This window comes from Meles meles, chromosome 2, assembly GCF_922984935.1.
Source record: "Meles meles chromosome 2, mMelMel3.1 paternal haplotype, whole genome shotgun sequence".
NCBI lineage: Eukaryota > Metazoa > Chordata > Mammalia > Carnivora > Mustelidae > Meles > Meles meles.
In genome coordinates this window covers 51,639,742-51,659,300 of record NC_060067.1, presented here as the reverse complement: position 1 = coordinate 51,659,300, position 19,559 = coordinate 51,639,742, and the positions used below count along the sequence as shown (strand labels likewise).

The following is a 19,559-nucleotide window of genomic DNA, read 5'->3' as shown; positions in this document are numbered from 1 at the left end:
TCCCAGTCTGTGGTTGCCAACTTCCAGCAAAGCGAATGCACCAGTTTTTTCAACTTTACCCCCGAGAGAAGAGGTTTTTTTGGTTTTGGTTTTTGGTGTTTTGTTTTTTGTTTTTTTTTTTTTTTAGTAAGGAGCCCTGAAAAATCCAGTCACAGAACAGCCCTCCAGCATTCTTTAAACAGGCAATAATCTCAAGTGGATAGTCTCTACTTCTCAGGGATTCAGACTGGATGACACTCATTCTAGTACTTCACAAAGCACTAATCAGGACATATGGCTCTTCATGGTGGATCCCGGCAGGGAAGCCATACAGCCAAGTGAGCCATCTCCCCCTGAGGGCTTCCCGGCCCAAACCATGAACTGCGAGCCTGATAACAGAGCTGCGGACCATCAAGCAAAGGGACCAGAAGACAATCCATGGGGTAGCGAATGGAACATATTTGTGTCTAGACAGATTTCAGACCAGGCACGGTACAGAAACTAGACAGCAGCATGTTGAAGCTGAAATGAAAAGTAAAGAAGACAATAGTTCAAGCCACTTTTCAAGAAGCTTTATTGTGAAGGAAGAGAGCAACCCCCACAATATGGTGCAATTACGGGGCTATTTGGGGGAGAGGAGAAAAGATATGGCTATGTATGTCCAGGAGAAACATCACAAACTAGGGGAGAAACTCAACACACGGGAAAAACAAGTGATGGTTTCTCAAGAGACAGGAGGGAAGGGGATCAAGAAAAGGTGGGGGGGGGGGGGGTAGCAAACTAACCTGAGTAAAACACTTTCCATTATCCAATGAAGAGTGGGGGTGTAAGCCTTGACCTTACAGATTGGGTATTCCACTTTGAAGAACCTCAAGTTTATCCATGATAGATTCATCCCTCCTTAAGGATGATGCAAGATTCTTCCCCCACTCCAACTTGAGAAAAAAAAAAAACAAACAGTGGGGAAAACAAGACTTCTTTATACAAAGATTTACTAAGTACTTGTGCACTAGACACTGAAAATATAGAAATAAATATCACCATCAAGAGTTCACAATCCGGTAAGAGAGGGAAGATTATAAATAGCTCAAACAGCATGAAGGCTGCCTTGTTGCAAGCAAATAAGAGGCAGAACCTAGTTACAAGGAATGAAGAGTCAGTCCAGCATTGTCAAGGTGGACTGCAAGTCCCACGGTATTGCGAGGACTTCAGAATTCTAGTCGAGTCTTGGCCACTAAGGGAGAGTTTATGCTTGGTCTTGTCTAAGACACAAACAAAAGGCAGGTTAAAAAAAAAAAAAAAGATTAATAGAAAGCACATTAGTCTCAAACATGGTCCTGGAGACAAATACAGCACTCGTCAATTTCTCTTTGCCTCTTCGTGAGAAAAGAGTTGGGGAGCGTTGCACAATAAAACAAAGGATGCTTTTAAGTCTTATCTTGATGGGAAATGAATCAATTTAATTAGACTCAGATGCAAGCAGACTTAAAGAAAAGTTTAACAGTTGCCTTAAAGACTGTGTATTACACTTACACCTCAAAGGTCCCCCTAAGCTTTCTTTGATTAAATTTAGGGAGGGTTTGGACTGGAGTGTCATCCCCAAAACAATCTACAACCCCCTTTCTTTTCAGCCCCCACTATGAGGCCATCACAGAAGTACTCAAATAGGTGTCACTATTCGATGCTGTAGTTGCGAGAGAGAGAGCAAAACAGAGTCTCTAATCTCAATGGAACAAACATTCTAGATGAGGCCAGGTCACACATTTGGAACTGTATGTTCTAATTCAGAAATACCTCCATCTAGGGAGTGAATTTAATTCACAATCACATACTGTGCATTACCTCCCTGTACTAGAGATGCAGGAGTGCAGATGGGGGAGAAGAGGGCCAGGGGAGCTCTGATGACCCAGCCTCAGCAGGGGGCATGCTTACTCCTCTCTGGTGGAGATATCCTAGCCTGCAAACACCATTCTTAAATAGGGAGAAAGTGGTGCTTTTTTATTTAGAGCTGGCAATTTTGCTAAAAGATTTCCTTTATGCCCAGGGCATGTCATCTAAAAAGTTTGAACAAAAATTCTAGAAAGATTCTAAGGATCTGGATAATTTAGCCTTCTTTGTATAGAATACATAATTCTGTAGACCTGCCCCCCATCAGAATTACTCAGGAACAACAACCAAAAAAAAAAAAAAAAGATTTCAAATATACACAATTCAAACACTGTGTAATTCATACTTAAGGCAAAACGGGGGGGGGGGGCAAAAGATGTATTTTTATTTTATTTAAACTAAGAACCAGGAATGTCTGTCATTGAATTGATAATAAGCTAAAAGCAACCAGCAAAGGCCTGTTGTATGAGCTGATGCAGGCTCACACAGAGAACAGAGGAAATATATCCCAGTCTGCCCATCATGCCCGGCACTTAATAAGTCAAGAATATGACAAGGATGCCCACGGTCTGGCCTTCTTCATCCCAGCCAAAACAGCAAGAAAATAATTTCTAAAATGTTATCAGACGAGTAGGTAGTTTCTAAAAATCTCAACATTATCAAGTGGGGGGGAGAAAGTACTAGAAAATAAAAATGTACAGAGAAGGTGGTCAATAATAACCGACCCTTTTGTAAACATGCCAAATTATATTAAACTTCACTAATAATCACAATGCAAATTAGAATAAGCTCTTTTTTTTTTAACTAGTAAAGACCCCACCCCACCAAAAAAAAACAATCCCCAGAGCAGATATATATACTTGGGAAATTGGGCCTCTTATACATTCTCCAACCTTTTATATTAATAATGCATTATAACCAGGAAATCGTTTTTTAAAAAATAAGATTTAGTCACTTAAGAGAGAAGGTGTGCAGGGGGAGAGGGAGACAGAGAATCCCAACCAGACTCTCCGCTGAGCACCAAGTCTGTCTGGGCTGGATCCCATGGCCCATGAGATCATGACCTGAGCCAAAATCAAGAGTGACCCTATCAAAATACCATCCATTTTTTTCAAAGAAATGGAACAAATAATCCTAAAATTTATATGGAACCAGAAAAGACCTCGAATAGCCAAAGGAATATTGAAGAACAAAGCCAAAGTTGGTGGCATCACAATTCCTGACTTCAAGCTCTATTACAAAGCTGTCATCATCAAGACAGCATGGTACTGGCACAAAAACAGACACATAGATCAGTGGAACAGAATAGAGAGCCCAGAAATCGACCCTCAACTCTATGGTCAACTAATCTTCGACAAAGCAGGAAAGAATGTCCAATGGAAAAAAGACAGCCTCTTCAATAAATGGTGCTGGGAAAATTGGACAGCCACATGCAGAAAAATGAAATTGGACCACTTCCTTACACTACACACGAAAATAGACTCCAAATGGATGAAGGACCTCAATGTGAGAAAGGAATCCATCCAAATCCTTGAGGAGAATGCAGGCAGCAACCTCTTCGACCTCAGCCGTAGCAACATCTTCCTAGGAACAACGGCAAAGGCAAGGGAAGCAAGGGCAAAAATGAACTATTGGGATTTCATCAAGATCAAAAGCTTTTGCACAGCAAAGGAAACAGTTAACAAAACCAAAAGACAACTGACAGAATGGGAGAAGATATTTGCAAACGACATATCAGATAAAGGGCTAGTATCCAAAATCTATAAGGAACTTAGCAAACTCAACACCCAAAGAACAAACAATCCAATCAAGAAATGGGCAGAGGACATGAACAGACATTTCTGCAAAGAAGACATCCAGATGGCCAACAGACACATGAAAAAGTGCTCCACGTCACTCGGCATCAGGGAAATACAAATCAAAACCACAATGAGATATCACCTCACACCAGTCAGAATGGCTAAAATTAACAAGTCAGGAAATGACAGATGCTGGCGAGGATGTGGAGAAAGGGGAACCCTCCTCCACTGTTGGTGGGAATGCAAGCTGGTGCAACCACTCTGGAAAACAGCATGGAGGTTCCTCAAAATGTTGAAAATAGAACTACCCTATGACCCAGCAATTGCACTACTGGGTATTTACCCTAAAGATACAAACATAGTGATCCGAAGGGGCACGTGTACCCGAATGTTTATAGCAGCAATGTCTACAATAGCCAGACTATGGAAAGAACCTAGATGTCCATCAACAGATGAATGGATAAAGAAGAGGTGGTATATATACACAATGGAATACTATGCAGCCATCAAAAGAAATGAAATCTTGCCATTTGCGACGACGTGGATGGAACTAGAGCGTATCATGCTTAGTGAAATAAGTCAATCGGAGAAAGACAACTATCATATGATCTCCCTGATATGAGGACATGGAGAAGCAACATGGGGGGGTAGGGGGATAGGAGAAGAGTAAATGAAACAAGATGGGATTGGGAGGGAGACAAACCATAAATGACTCTTAATCTCACAAAACAAACTGGGGGTTGCTGGGGGGAGGTGGGATTGGGAGAGGGGGAGCGGGCTATGGACATTGGGGAGGGGAGGCGAACCATAAGAGACTATGGACTCTGAAAAACAACCTGAGGGTTTTGAAGGGTCAGGGGTGGGAGGTTGGGGGAACAGGTGGTGGGTAATGGGGAGGGCACGTTTTGCATGGAGCACTGAGTGTTGTGCAAAAAGAATGAATACTGTTACGCTGAAAAAATGAATAAAATGGGAAAAAAAAAATCAAGAGTGAGAAACTCCACCAACCGAGCCACACAGGCACCCCAGGAAATCTCAATTTTAAATCTAAAATAATGGATTTAAGGTACCCTATGTGTTTTGTGGCCTGCTCCACCTGAGAACCAGGCCCTGAAATACTGGTTTGGACAAACGCTTGCTGCTATTAGGCCTTTCAGTCCAGTCGGTGCCACCACACGTGCTAAAACCTTAGTGTCCTTATCCCCATGACCAGGTATTAAATCCACCTTCAGCAGCACATCACCCCTGGCCTGACAAATGCTCATCGCTCTTCCCTCCTGAAAATAAGCCTCCCCCACCCTGTAAGGCCTTCAGCAATCTGTCTCAAAAATGCCTCTTGATTTTCATCCATCTTCGTTTCACTTAAAAGAGTCCCTCCCTCCCAGGTGAGGCAGCTGCCCCTAGTTTGTTCCTCCCTTCTTTCTTCTACTTCTGCTGCAGTGCCTCGGACAGCAGGTCCGGATGGTTAACACTCAGGTCACTAGGCTATGAGAAAACAGGTTCTCAACCCAGGTGACATCAGAATCACCTGCAGAACTCTGAAAAATACCAGCGTCCACGCCTCATTCCGGAACAATCAAACAAGAGCATGAGGTCTGTGGCCCAGGCATCTGAGCTTTTCATGCTTCCAGGTGATTTCCATGCAAGGCTGAAAACCTCAACAACAAATTCACCATCCGGTTACAGGAAGGTGGAGACAGCTGCTCCCCTTGACCCCCTGGGGCTGGGATGCAGGGGCTGGCGCATCACTCACACAAACATCATCGTTGCCTACAGGTAAGGCATGAAAGTTCTCAGAAAGAATTGCCATAAATAATGGATGCAATTAAGTACTATAAGAGATCTGAGACACACTAGATTAGAAAAAGGTTTTGTGCCTGGCAGGAGGGGAAAACAGTGATGGTCACTAAATGAAAAGGTCTCAGTTCCTTCAGCAAGGTTTTCCTAAGCCAGTCTTGCAAATTTCCCTTTAGAAAATGCCTATAAGAGTTTCGACAAACCCGGGGCGCCTGGGTGGCTCAGTGGGTTAAAGCCTTTGCCTTCCGCTTAGGTCATGATTTCAGGGTCCTGGGATCGAGCCCCGCATTGGGCTCTCTGCTCAGCGGGGAGCCTGCTTCCTCTCTCTGCCTACTTATGATCTCTGTCAAGTAAATAAATTTATAAAAAAAAAAAAGAATTTCAACAAACCCACCCGTTAGTCCTCTGCTATCTCTAGCTCTCTTAGCCAAGTGCAGCAACAGACCGAGATGCTGGTTAAACCACATCACAAAGAGCCAGACGGTCAAGTCTAACCAGGGAAAAGTAGGCTAGATACTCTATGATTTAAATTCAAGAAGTGGAGTTCCAGAAAGGGATGTAAACATACAAGATGAGGAAAAACTGGTCTAATGGCCAAGGAGAAAGTCATGCTCAGAGATTAAAGTCACATAAGCCCACCTAAGTCTACAACAAACAGAGTAAGCAGCGAGTAACTGCTGAATGAATACAAAAGCAAGCAATTTTTAAAAGTAGGATAAGAATTATCAAAAACGCCACTAGAGCTAAGCAACACACTACAGAACCAATGAGTCAATGACAAAATCAAAGAGGAAATTTAAAAATCACTGGAGACAAATGAAAATGGAAACACAATGGTCCAAAACTTTGGGACACAGTGAAAGTGGTTCTAACAGGGAAGTTTACAAGGACACAAGCCCACCTCAAGAAACAAGAAAAATCTCAAATAAATCTAAATCTACACCTACAGGAACTAGAGAGGGAAAAACATAAACAGGGACACCTGGATGGCTCAGGTGGTTAAGTGGCTGCCTTTGGCTCAGGTCATGATCCCAGTGTCCTGGGGTCGAGTCCTGCATTGGGTTCCCTGCTTCTCTCTCTAATTCTGCCGGCTGCTCCTGCTGCTCCTGCTGCTTGTTCTCTCTCTCTCTCTCTCTCTGTCTCTAGCAAATAAGTAAATAAGAAAATCTTTGGGAAAAAAGATAAAACAAAAAACAAAAACACACCCAAAGTTAGAAGACAGGAAATAATGAAGATCAGAATAGAAATAAATGAAAGAATCTAAAAAATAAAATAGAAAAGATCAATGAAACCAAGAGCCTAGTTCTCTGAAAAGATAAAATTGATAAAACTTTAGCAAGACATATCAAGAAAAAAGAGGACTTAAATAAAATCAGAAATCAAAGAGGACAATGGACCTCACAGAAATATAAAGGACTGTAAGAACTACTACAAAAAAGTGTATGCCAACAAACTGGGCAACCAAGGAGAAATGGATAAATTCCTAGAAATACATAATCTTCCAAGACTGAATCAGGAAGAAATAGAAAATCTAAACAGAGGTCTAGTAACAAAAGTCAATACGTAATCAAAAGTCTCCCAACGAACAAAAGTCCAGGACTAGAAAGCTACACAGATGAATTCTACCAAACATCTAAAGAATTAGTACCTACTCTTCTCAAAGTATTCCTAAAATTAGAAGAGGAAGGAAAACTTCCATATTCATTCCACAAGTCCAATATTATCCTGGTACCAACACCAAATAAAGACATGACCAAAAAAGAAGAAGGAGAAAAAGAAAAGTACAGGCCAATATCCTTGTTGAGCATATGAGCAAAAATCCTCAACAATTTCAGAATTAGCAAATTGAATTCAACAATTCGGTAAAAGGATCATTCACAGCAATCAGGTAGGATATATTCCAGGAATGCAAGGATGGCTCACTATCCACAAGATCAACACAATACATCACATTAACAAAATGATAAAAATCCTATTATCATCTCAGGAGATGCAAAAAAAAGCACTTGCCAAGTATAGCATCCACTGATAAAAACTCTTAGGAAAGTGTATTTAGAGGGAACATACCTCAATATAATAAACGCCATACATGATAAACCCACAGCTAACATCATATTCAATGATGAACCAAAAGCTGTTCCTCTAAAATCAGGAACAGAGGCACCCAAGTGGCTCAGCCAGTTAAGCATCCAACCCTTGGTTTTGGCTCAGTTAATGATCTCAGGACCGTGAGATAGAGGCCCTGTGCTCAGCAGGAAGTCTGCTTGAGGTTCTCTCCCTCTCCCTACACATGCTTGCATACATGCGCATGTGCACTCTCTCTCTAAAATAAATAAATCTTAAAAAAAAAAAACCCTACAAGCTACTCTTATCCTGATACATAGTAAGTAATTCATAGAACTGCTGAATCACTATATTGTACACCTGAAACTAATGTTAACACTACATTAATTATACTAGGAAAATTTTTCAAAAAACCATACTACAAAATTATGGCAATCAAAGCAGTATGATACTGACACAAAAATACATATAAATCAATGGAACAGAATGGAGGGCCCAGAAATAAACCCATGCTGATGTGAGCAATCAATCTACAACAAAGGTGGCAAAAATACACAATGGGGAAAAGACAGCCTTTTCAAATAAAAGGTGTTGGGAAAACTGGATAGCTACATGCAAAAGAATGAAACTGCACCACTTTCATATACCACAAAGATAAACTCAAAATGGATGAAAAATCTCAGTGAAACCTGAAACCATTAAAAACTCCTAAAACAAAGCATGAATAGCTACGTCTTGGACAATGGCCTTAGCAATGTTTTCCTGGCTATGTCTCCCCAGACAAAGGAAATAAAAGCAAAAAGAAACTATTGGGACTAAACCAAACTAAAAAGCTTTTGTGCAGCAAAAGAAACCATCTACAAAGTGAAAAGGCATCTTATTGAATGAGAGAAATATCTGCAAATTATATATCCAATAATGAGTTAATACCCAAAATATATAAAGAACTCACACAATCTAACACCAAAAAAAAAAAAAAAATCCCTAATAATTCGATTAAAAATGAGCAGAGGACCTGAACAGACATTTTTCCAAAGAAAACACACAGATGAAAAGATGGTCAACATCACTAATCATCAGGGAAATGCAATCAGAACCACAATAAGATGTCACCTCTCACCTGTCAGAATGGCTAGCATCAAAAGACAAGAAATGCTGTCTTAAGTGTTGGCAGGGATGTGGAGAAAAGAGAACCCTAGTGCACAGTTGGCAGGAATGTAATCTGGTGCTGCCACTGTGAAGACCTGTAAGGAGGCTGCTCAAAAAATAAAAAATAGAAATACCGTATGACCCAGTAATTCCATTGCTGGGTATTTACCCAAAGAAAACAAAAATACAAGTTCAGAAAGATATATGCACCCCTATGTTTACTGTAGCCTTATTTACAACACCTAAAACATGGAAGCAACTTAAGTGTCCATCAACAGATGAATGGATAACGATGCGGTATATACATACAAGAAAATATTACTGAACCGTTAGAAAGAACAGAATTTTGCCATGGATGGACCTACGGGGTATTACCCTGAGTGAAGTAAGTCAGAGAAAGACAAGTACTATATGATTTCATTTCCATGTGGAATCTAAAAAAACAAATGAACAAAAAACAGAAAGACTTAAATAAGGAGAAAAAACTGGTAGTTGCCAAAGGATGGATGAAACAGGTGAAGGGGATCAAGAGGTACGAACTTCACTTCAAGCTACACAATGTTACATGGAAGAAAAGTACAGCATAGGGAATGCAGTCAACAATATTGTCATGAGTTTGAATGGTGACAGATGGTAACTATATTTACTGTGCCGAGCAGTGCATAATGTATAAAATTGTCTATTCACTAAGTTGTATACCTAAAACTAATATAATACTGTATAAAAACTATTCATCATTTTTTTAAAGATTTTATTTATTTATTTGACAGAGATCACAAGTAGGCAGAGAGGCAGGCAGAGACTAAGAGGGAAGCAGGCTCCCCACCGAGCAGAAAGCCCGATGCGGGGCTCGATCCCAGGACCCCCAGACCATGACCCAAGCCAAAGGCAGAGGCTCTAACCCACTGAGTCACCCAGGTTCCTATTTTTTTAAAAATACACTACTTCAGAAAATACCAAATACTTTTCCATTCTATGTCTCTTCAAAACAGGATCATTCGAAATACTGTTTTTCCTTTTCTTTCCTGGTTTTAACCTCAAGGAATCCTTTAAAACTTTCACTTTTATTAAGAATTTATAAGATTACAATTCATTAGGGAACACAATTTCTTCCAATATGCAATTTACATTATTTTCTTTGTATTTTTAAACCAATAAAATGAATAATGAAACCCAAATATTAGCTGCCATAAGAGAATGTGGTAAATTTATTAAAGTTGGATACTAGAACCAGTAGAAAAAAAAGAATACCACTAGAGAACAGCAAATATTAAAAGTGGATTCTGGTCTTTGGACAGACTCTGCTGTATGTGGAAAAGACAGATTTGAGCCTGGGCTTGCAACTTACAAAAAGGAAAAAGAAGACCAGAGTGGGGGGGGCTGGTGGGGGGGAGGATTTGTCCTGAATAATTCTTACACAATCCCTTAAACTTTCTTTTTATTCCCTTTAGACCCTGAATAGGAGGGATCTAAGGACAAGAAATGCTTCCCTGGGTGACAAGCCTTGTGTTCTGCTTGGTACTAAAAGACACACATGCCTTCTGTGAGATGCCTTCTACATCTCTGCTCCCCCAAGTCCAACAGGCAGGCCCTTACCAGACAAGCAAAATTTCTGAAAAGTTTAATCATGAAGAAAAAAGGAAAAACAACAACACCAAAACCAGCCTGGGAGAGGATGCTTACTTTCTTTAAAATTCTCTCCTCAGATTAAAATCCTCTGCATTTGAACAGAATTCTGCAAGCTACACCATACACAAAGCATTAAAATTACATTAAGTCTTAAAATAAATTTAGTCAGGCAACAATTAAAACCTCATTGAGCACGTATGCACCTATCAATTCCTTATCTTTGCAAAAGCTGATGTAATAAGCTACTAAAATTTAAGGGACTCTGTATCCTAACTTTTGTCTGTTTATGAAAAAAATGTTGACACAACAATAAACGAGCTGTATTCTCTGGATTTAAGGTTCCTCCACAGGAACACAGCCAATATAGAAAATGATGGCTTTCAGACATGCAGCTAAATAGGAAAAAAAAATCATTGATGATAATAAAACTTTGCACTGTCCTTTTCGGACTTACTTTCAAGAGATTCTACTTCTGATTTGGTGGGGGGGGGGGGTCCGTTTTTCAAAAACATTGTTATAGGCTCCTGAGAAAAGCAGCTTAACTGGAGCAAGGATCTCCAAAGGTTCGTGTGTTCTTTTGTTCCTGGTATTCTAACGCCCTGTTTATTGCCAAACCTACCAACTTCTCTTATACTCCTCACAATGCTGGAGCACTCCAAGCAGGCAAGAAGCAACAAGATTCAGAGGATGGGTCATGTAACACCTTCTCACCATATTGGAAAAAAATTAAAATTTGGCTTTTGCCCCAAATTTTGCAATATTTCTAAGCAACTTGCCACCACACTGTCTTATGTGCAGAATCACCACACACATAAGATCACTTAAATCAACTGTAAACGGGGGGACCTGGGTGGCTTAGCAGGTTAATCAGCCAAGTCTTGATTTTGACTCAGGTCAGGATTTCAGAGACCTGGGATGGAGTCCTGCATTGCGCTCCGTCCTTCGTGGGGATCTGCCTGAGATTCTCTCTTTGCGCCCCCCACCCCCAATCACATACATGCACTCACTGTCTCTCTCAGAAATAAACACATCTTGGGATGCCTGGGTGGCTCAGTCAGTTAAGGGTCTGCCTTCAGCTCAGGTCATGATCCTAGGGTCCTGGGATCGAGTCCCGCATCGGGCTCCTTATTCAGCAGGGAGCCTGCTTCTCCCTCTGCCTGTGGCTCTCCTTCTCTTTCTGACAAATAAATAAATAAAACTTTAAAAATAAATAAATAAATAAATATTTTTTAAAGAAAGTGTAACTATAAACAGATTTAACATACCCTTCTTGAACTGGGGACCCTCAGCCATGAAATGCTGACCCAAATAAATAATTGTTCTCGTTTGCTGGAATAGGGTAAAAATCTGAATTTACACCCCTCTTCCACTCCTGCACTTGTCCTTTTGTCCCACCATACAGTATTATCTTTGTTAATATGACTCTTGTCAATAAGGAACAACTATGTTCTCACCCATACTCTAAGCACTGGACTAAAGACAGTTTCCCAATCCTTCCCTTCAAGGGTATGTGCTCTATCCCCTATGACCCTGCAATTAATTGACTACTGAGTATTTACCCCAAAGATACAGATGTAGTGAAAAGAAGGGCCATCTGTACCCCAATGTTCATGGCACCAATGGCCATGGTCGCCAAACCGTGGAAAGAACCAAGATGCCCTTCAACAGATGGATGGATAAAGAAGATATGGTCCATACATACAATGGAGTATTATGCCTCCATCAGAAAGGATGAATACCCAACTTTTGTATCAACATGGACGGGACTGGAAGAGATTATGCTGAGTGAAAAAGTCAAGCAGACAGAGTCAATTATCATATTTTCACTTACTTGTGGAGCATAAGGAATAACATGGAGGATACTGGAGATGGAGAGGAGAAGTGAGTTGGGGGAAATCAGAAGGGGAGACAAACCATAAGAGACTGTGGACTCTGAGAAACAAACTGAGGGTTTGGGGGGGCGTGTAGGGGGTTGGATGAGACTGGTTGTGGGTATTGTGGAGGGCACGCATTGCACGGAGCACGGGGTGTGGTGCATAAACAATGAATTTTGGAACACACACACACACACAAAATCTTTTTTAAAAAAGGGTATGTGCTCTAGGAGAACAACATCAAGTGTCACATAAAGTGACACGCAGCCCAGACGGTAAGCACCACCTGGGCTCAGAGAAGGGACGGATCAAAAGCCAGAAGGGGAGAAAAAAGCTTGCAGCAGTGAAGAACCCAGACTTTACCAGGACAGGGATTCCAGGCAAGAGTGACAGACTAACCAGAGACACACAGGAAACCAAGTCGAAGCTCTGCTCAGAGGACAATGAGAGGCACACTTAGATTAAGCAGAGACTTTGAGTATAGGACCAATCCTTAGATGAAAGAATCATGTCTTATTTTTCTCCCTGAACAGTCCTAGCACTCAGCACAGTGCCTACAGTATTCTCAGTTACTCAATCCACGTGCAGGAAAAGAAAACAGAATTTGTACTGGGAATACTGGGAAATGAGGCTACAGAGGTAAGGAAGACTTTGAATTCAGAGATAAAAACACATAACCCTGACCCGTAAGACTTCAGGCCACAGCTCTAGCCTCTCCCTCTCCCTTGGCCAAGAAGCCGCCAGGCCAATCCCACCTAGTCACACCTTGGGGCTGAAAGCGGCTGGACAAAGAACTGAGCTGTCCCTTCAGATTTGACCACAAGGCAGAAATGGACACAAGTCTACTCTGCTGAGGCTTCTATGATCCCCAGCGTGCTCACTCTCCCAGTTTCCAGAAGGACCGCCCCACTCCTGTGTCTCCTTCCTCTCTGCACCACCTGCTGCCCCTTCCTCCCTCATCCTGCCTCCCTGAATTCTTTTGGAAAATAAAAGCAATAGGGCAGAAACTCCCAAGTCCTTCCTCCTGCTTCGCCACCACCTTCTCTCCTAACGTGGGGATGAACTGCGCCTTCTGCCAGCATCACCAGCTCCTGAGCGTGGCTCCCACCCCATCTCACCTTCCAGCATCGATTTCTCCCACTCCCAAGTTATTGCCCAGTTTACCCTCATTAACTGTCCCTAAGAAACCTTCCTTCGCCCCCAAATTCTTCCTCTTTTATTTTTTTTAAAGATTTTATTTATTTATTTGATAGAGAGAGAGAGAGGGAACAGAAGCAGGGGGTGTGGGAGAGGGAGAAGCAGGCGTCCCACCAAGCAGGGAGCCCGATGCGGGGCTCGATCCCAGGAGGCTGGGATCATGACCTGAGCCAAAGGCAGATGCTTAACAACTGAGCCACCCAGGCGCCCCAATTCTTCGTCTTTTAGAGGCTACTAACACCATCCTCCCTCCCCTCCTACTCCCTTCCAACTGCCCCAACCTGCCCTCATGGCCTCCGGTCCACAGAGGGCGCCAAAGCTCCAGGCTGGCCAACCCAGTGCCCAGCAACTCTGCTTTCCAGATCCTGATCTCTCAGCATCTCTCAACTGCGGAATCCTTCCTTCCTTCAAACCTGAATGTACCTGGGCTTCTACGACCACATACTCCCCTCTAAGTCCCCCACCTCACCAGCTGCACCTTCTCAGGCTCCACTACTGGTCCCTGGAGCTTCTGCCTGAGCCACCTCCCCCTCCCACCTGCACATACTCCCCTAACTGACCCCCACCACACCTGAGCTGTAAACACCGGATACAGCCCACTGGCTCCAAAACACCACCTCTCAGCTGGAGTAGAACCACTCTGCCCGAACCCCTACCCAGAACTCCGGAATGCCTCACTCAATCCAATCTTTCCCTTCCCTCAGGCCATGCTCAAGTCCAAACTTCTCCGGGAAAACAAAATCTCCCAGTGCCTCCAAAGCCCCACTGATGTCCCCTCTTTTCAGGCTTCCTAGAGCATTTAAACAGTCGGCACTACAGGATTTACTACTTAATTACAGACATTCTGCAATTGTTCCCTAAATGCTGCTTTTGTGCAAAACCTTTCTTCCAACTAGGTTTAGGTTTCCAAACAATACAAGTATTCCCTTTTGTCTACCTGACACTCAGCTGGGTACCCTGGTTGATGTCTTATTATCAGGTCTTTGCTGTAAAAACAAGCATAATGTTTTACAAAGTAAAAACCAAAACTCACACATTATGTTAATTTGTTGAACAGTCTGAGAAAAATATGGACTTTGTCCCTAAGTTGCTTGACAAATCATAAATTTAAAAAAGAAGAAGAAGAAAACCTTTACCTAGATCACTATGTAGCATTATGGGTAAAAACACATCTGAATATCAGGGCTAAATTTGTAAAACCTCCTATCACTGAAGTCTTCATAATTTTTAAAACTTAAAATATCGAGCAGCATTTCAAATGAAACACATGAACAGAGTAACTTCTATTTCCAACAAAAATATTGGAAAGTTAAATTTTTATTCAATTTGGATGTCAATAATAGGGCAGGAATTAAAGAATTTAATTCTTTAATACAAAAGACTACATGGTACAGGAAACAAGAGTGGTCAAGCTGAGGATTTCTGCTGGACTTCTCCATAAACCCAGCTAAATAAGAAAGTAAGTGTTGTGCACTAAGGTAGCCGAAGTATATGAGCTCTTGTCTATGCTGAAGTACAGTTTACTCCCTAGGTAGAAATTACCTTATCTTCCATTATTTAAAAGAAAACAAAACAAAACAAAAAAGAAGAAAGAAAAGAAAATTTCTATCCCATCAATTTTCCTTGTGGGGGCCATATCATAGCTCCCCTGAAACACCGTTGGCCATACCCAAGGAATTAAAACTCAAACCAGAGATACTGCCTGTCCTTGACCTGGCCTTTACAGACTCCTGTGACCACTCCAGGCAGTGGACACTTGCCCTTGACATCAATCAACATTGACTGCACAGAGCACAGAGCGGCAATATTGCCGCCTCCAAGCCTGAGGGCATGCCTGGGGGTGGGGCGGGTCTCCCACTGACCATACTCCCCACTGACCCTCATCTCCTCCGCCTTGACTTATCACTCACTATTTTGTTCACAATTATCCATCTCATCCTTCTCGAATTGGCTCAGGAGCCTCAGATCCTGGATCCCACTAACTATGTCCCAAGGGGACTTTGGTTGCCCTCCTGAGTTCCTTTTGCTAATGTGCACCCCAGTATTAGAGCATTTACCATACTGCTCTGAATTCATGAATATTTCTCTCCCGATACTTGTATGTTCCTAAATAAAGACCTTGTTTTATTTACATTCTATAGTGAGTTGAACAATATGCCCCCAAAAGGAGTCAAAGTTCTCACACCTGGTTACCTCTACAAGTGACCTTATTTGGAAATAAGGTCTTTGCAGATGTAATTCAGTTATGCACCTTTAAATGAGATCATCCTGGGCTTAGGGTCAAAATTAAACTCAATGACTGGTGTCCTTATAAGAGAAAGAACTGTATTTGAAACATAGAGACAGAGGGGAAAGAACCGACCTTAAGACAGAGGCAGAGATTGGTGCTGGGATGCCACAATCCAAGGCAGGTCAGGAGCTGAAAGGCCCTTCGGAGAAAGCACCATTCTGATGACCCCTTGATTTTCCAAGTTCTGGCTTCCAGAGTTGTGAGAAAAGAAATTTGTTGTTTTATGTCACAGAATGTGTGGTAATTTGCCACACCCTGAGGAAATTAACACCTAGTCTAAACCTCAATGTGCTGCCTACTACCCAGGAAACACACACACCCACAACTGTTGAAGAAGAAAGATGAAGAGGCACCTGGGTGGCTCAGTGGTTTAAAGCCTCTGCCTTTGGCTCAGGTCATGATCCCAGGGTCCTGGGATTGACCCAGCAGCGGGCTCTCTGCTCAGCAGGGAGCCTGCCTCCCTTCCTCTCTCTCTGCCTGCCTCTCTGCCCACTTGTGATCTCTGTCTGTCAAATAAATAAATAAAATCTTAAAAAAGAAGAAGAAGAAAGAAAGAAAAGAAAGATGACAGATAGATGAAGGGGAAAGATGAGAAAGCATCTGAACTGCACAGCGGGAATCTGGGACATGGACCCTGTCACTCAATCTCTATAGGAACTTGGGCAAGCCACTTATCTGCTATGACTCTCTGATTTATTCCCTAATAAAATGAGGGGACTGGCCCAGAACACCCTCTACCAGGTCCCATATACCTTCACCCAATTTAATCCAGGATGTCAGCTGATCCTTAAATTCTAAGTTCTTCCCACTCACTAAATTCTGTTAATTTTATTTTCATCTAAAGAGGTTTCAGGTGCAAAAAACATTGGATTAATATGACATTTCAAAGGCATTTATATTTTAATCTGCTCATGAAAAATTCACTGAAATAGTTTAACAGATAATACGCTGAAGAGTGATTTTCTAGGATACCTCCTAAAAATCTGCAAAGCAAAAACAATTCACAAAGAGCCCATTTAATACTGCTAAAACTGCTTACATTCTGAAAAAACTCGACCTAAACTTGAATCAGCTGGAGTGCCACTGATCCAGAACCCAAATGTATGATGACTAACTTCTGCAAAGTTATAAAGGGATACCTCCAACACAGGGGTTTTCTCCACTTGACTCAAGACTGTAATTAAAGGTCCCATATCCAAAATTTCCACTTCAAAGAATATGGCTAAGAAATAAATAAATACAGCTGCTGCCACTACCAAATGGTCAAGCGTCAGTAAAGGAGTCAAACAAAAACTATTTTACCCATTTTCATGCCACCATAAACAGAAACACATACAGTTTTCCTGTGTAAAACCTTTCGTAAGTCAAACAAAAGGAAATGGGAGAACAAAGGTGTAATAAAATTTATACTTCTCTTACCCATACATCCCACTTAATTTGGGTTAAATTAAAAACCATATATTTTACGCCATATTTTAAACCATATTTTAAGCTTTTCATAGGTCACGCAGCTCTCCTTGTCTTCATGCTTTTACAGTGGTGGTAGCCTTGATTCTTCTTTAGGAAACCAACCAGAAGATAGAGGGGGCTCATATTTCACTTCGACAAAATATCCATTAGAAATACTTAAACTTTGCCAAACCATTTCATCGTTCCGAAAATAAAACCAAGTGTCCAGCTAGAATGGGCAGAACCACAACCTGCAAAACTAGACCGTGAGTCTGAGCACAAATGGAGTTATGAGACCAAAAACTTATCCTTCCTGGTGGGAAACTCAACTCAAATACCAAGTCCCTCGAGATGGAAGGCTCAAGAAACCCAGTTTTCAATCCCAAATTTCTGGACTTTTAAATATGAGTGCTCAAACACATGAAAACCGGACTGGAAGGTGCATCTGAAATGTATTCCACCTGAAATGTATTTTTCGCCCTTAGTAACAACTCCATTTTAAAAAGTGTTCTTTTACTATGACAAAACTAAGAGAGCGAAAGGCAAGGGGAGCCTGGGGGCTTGGGAATTACACACGCGGGCGTTCCAAGTCCCGGTGCTGTTTTGGTATTCTGCAAACTGTTCTTGCGAACTTCACGGCCCTGTAAGTTAATGTGCACAGAAATGGAAAGTCCCGCGCTTCTACGGAGCAGTGTGTTTTCTGGGAGCCCCAGCACGGAATGAACGAGCTACAACTCCGCCGACTGCATGTTTACTTGCATCCTCACGTGGCACCGCGCAGCCACAGAAGTGCTGCGCCCTGACTGCGCGGGGCGCGTCGGGGAACCCGAAAACTTTTACTTTGCAAACTAGCGGAACTGGAAAGCGCCGCTGGGGCAGATTCACTTGCCTTCCCAGAGATGCGCGCTTGCCAAGTCAACCACCCCAGCACCACCCGTGCCTGCAGCTTCATTCGCACAAAGGCGCGTGGGTGCCGGCAGGACCCCTCTCCAAAGTTGCGCGGAGAGAAAGCCGCGCGACCAGAAAGCGCCCCAGGGAGAGGACCCGGCGCGAGGCTACTCACAGGGTGACCGTGCGGTTGGGCAGCGTGTCGGGGGGCAGGACCTGCGCGAGCTCCAGGCTGCTGCACACCACCTTGCCCTCGGCGGCGCCCGCCGTCCTGCCGGCCCCCCGGGGCCGCCCGTCGTGCTTGCAGCCAGGGGGCAGCGCCGCGGCGCCGCCGCCGCCGCCGCCTGCCAGCAGCGCGAGCAGCGTGAGCGGCAGCAACAGCGGCGGCGGCTGCGGCGTGCGGCCCCGCCTGCGCCCCGGCCGCTCCATGCGGCGGGCCGGGGCCTGCGGGCCGAACGGCGGCGGGCTGGCCTAGCGGGCCGGCCCGGCGCCTGGGCTGGCGGGGGCGCGGCGCGGGCCCGGCGGCGCCCGGAGCCTCATGGCGGCCGGAGGACGGGCCCTCCTCCGCGCCAACATGCTCCTTTGTCCGCAGCGGCCGCACTCGGCCTCCGGGGAGCCGCGGGGTCACGGCCGCGCGGGTCCCAGCGCCGCTCTCTGGCCCGGCGGGAGCGCCGCCTCCTCCTCCTCCACCGTCGCTGCCGCCGCCTCCCCCGGCCACTGCCCGCGGCGGCTCCTCCCCGCCCGCGGCCGCCGCCGCCCCTTTCCCTTCCTCCTCTCTCCTCCTCCCCCTCCTCCTCCGCTCCACTCCTCGCGCCTCCCGTCGCCTGCGGCTCGGGTTAGGAAGAGCGCGCTCCGGGACCCGCGCCGCCCGCCGGGGCCCGACCCCCGACGCTGTGCTCGCCGGCCCCGGCCTCGGCCTCTGGCCATTAGTTGTGAGGGCCCGGCGGGAGAACGGTAACTCGTGGGGGCGGAAGAAAGTACTAGTCCAAACTCCAGCCACGGTGGCCACTCGCCCTTGCTTCCCTCTACTGCCCTCCAGACAAAGCCGCCCTGTGCGCCCCTGGGGGCCACCCATCCCGCCCGCGGAGCCCTGGCCTGGAATTTGGAGTGAGGGAGAAGAGCAGGAATGAACTTACTCCGGAGAAAGAAAGGGAAAGTGCCTCAAACCAACTGCACCTTCCCATCTCACCCCCGGCCCCCCGCAAGGAACTTCAGACCCTCTTTTGGAACAGGGTCGTCTCATTTGTCCCAAATGCGCCAGAGGAAGGAACGGATCCCTCTCGGAACGTGGACTCTCAAAAACTGTTTCTGCAGTTTTTTCTAGCTGGACACTTGGTTTCAGCAGCTCCAGCTGTGAACTCTGGAAAGGATGCTTCGGGGTCCCGCTGAACCGGCCAGCAGCATTTTGAACGAAATTTTCCTCTGACATTCACAGATAACTGAGATTTAACCAGTTGGAGCAATAATGACCAAACTAGCCAAGCAAGCCCAGGAGAACATCTCACTCTTTTCTAGTAGGGCTGCCAGCCCCACCCTACTATTTGCAGGACTAGGGCT

At 44.1% G+C, this 19,559-nt stretch overlaps 1 protein-coding gene across 1 annotated transcript in view; it reads right to left on the bottom strand.

The window, feature by feature from the left end:
• The window catches only part of ADGRA3 (adhesion G protein-coupled receptor A3), a 129,433-nt gene extending 110,732 nt beyond the window's left edge, over positions 1-18,701 (bottom strand). The window contains exon 1 of the mRNA XM_045998179.1: positions 18,178-18,701. Coding sequence (XP_045854135.1) covers positions 18,178-18,431 — 254 coding nt within the window. The 5' untranslated portion in view covers positions 18,432-18,701. The remainder of the gene's footprint in view (positions 1-18,177) is intronic.
• Between the last annotated feature and the right edge of the window lie 858 nt (positions 18,702-19,559).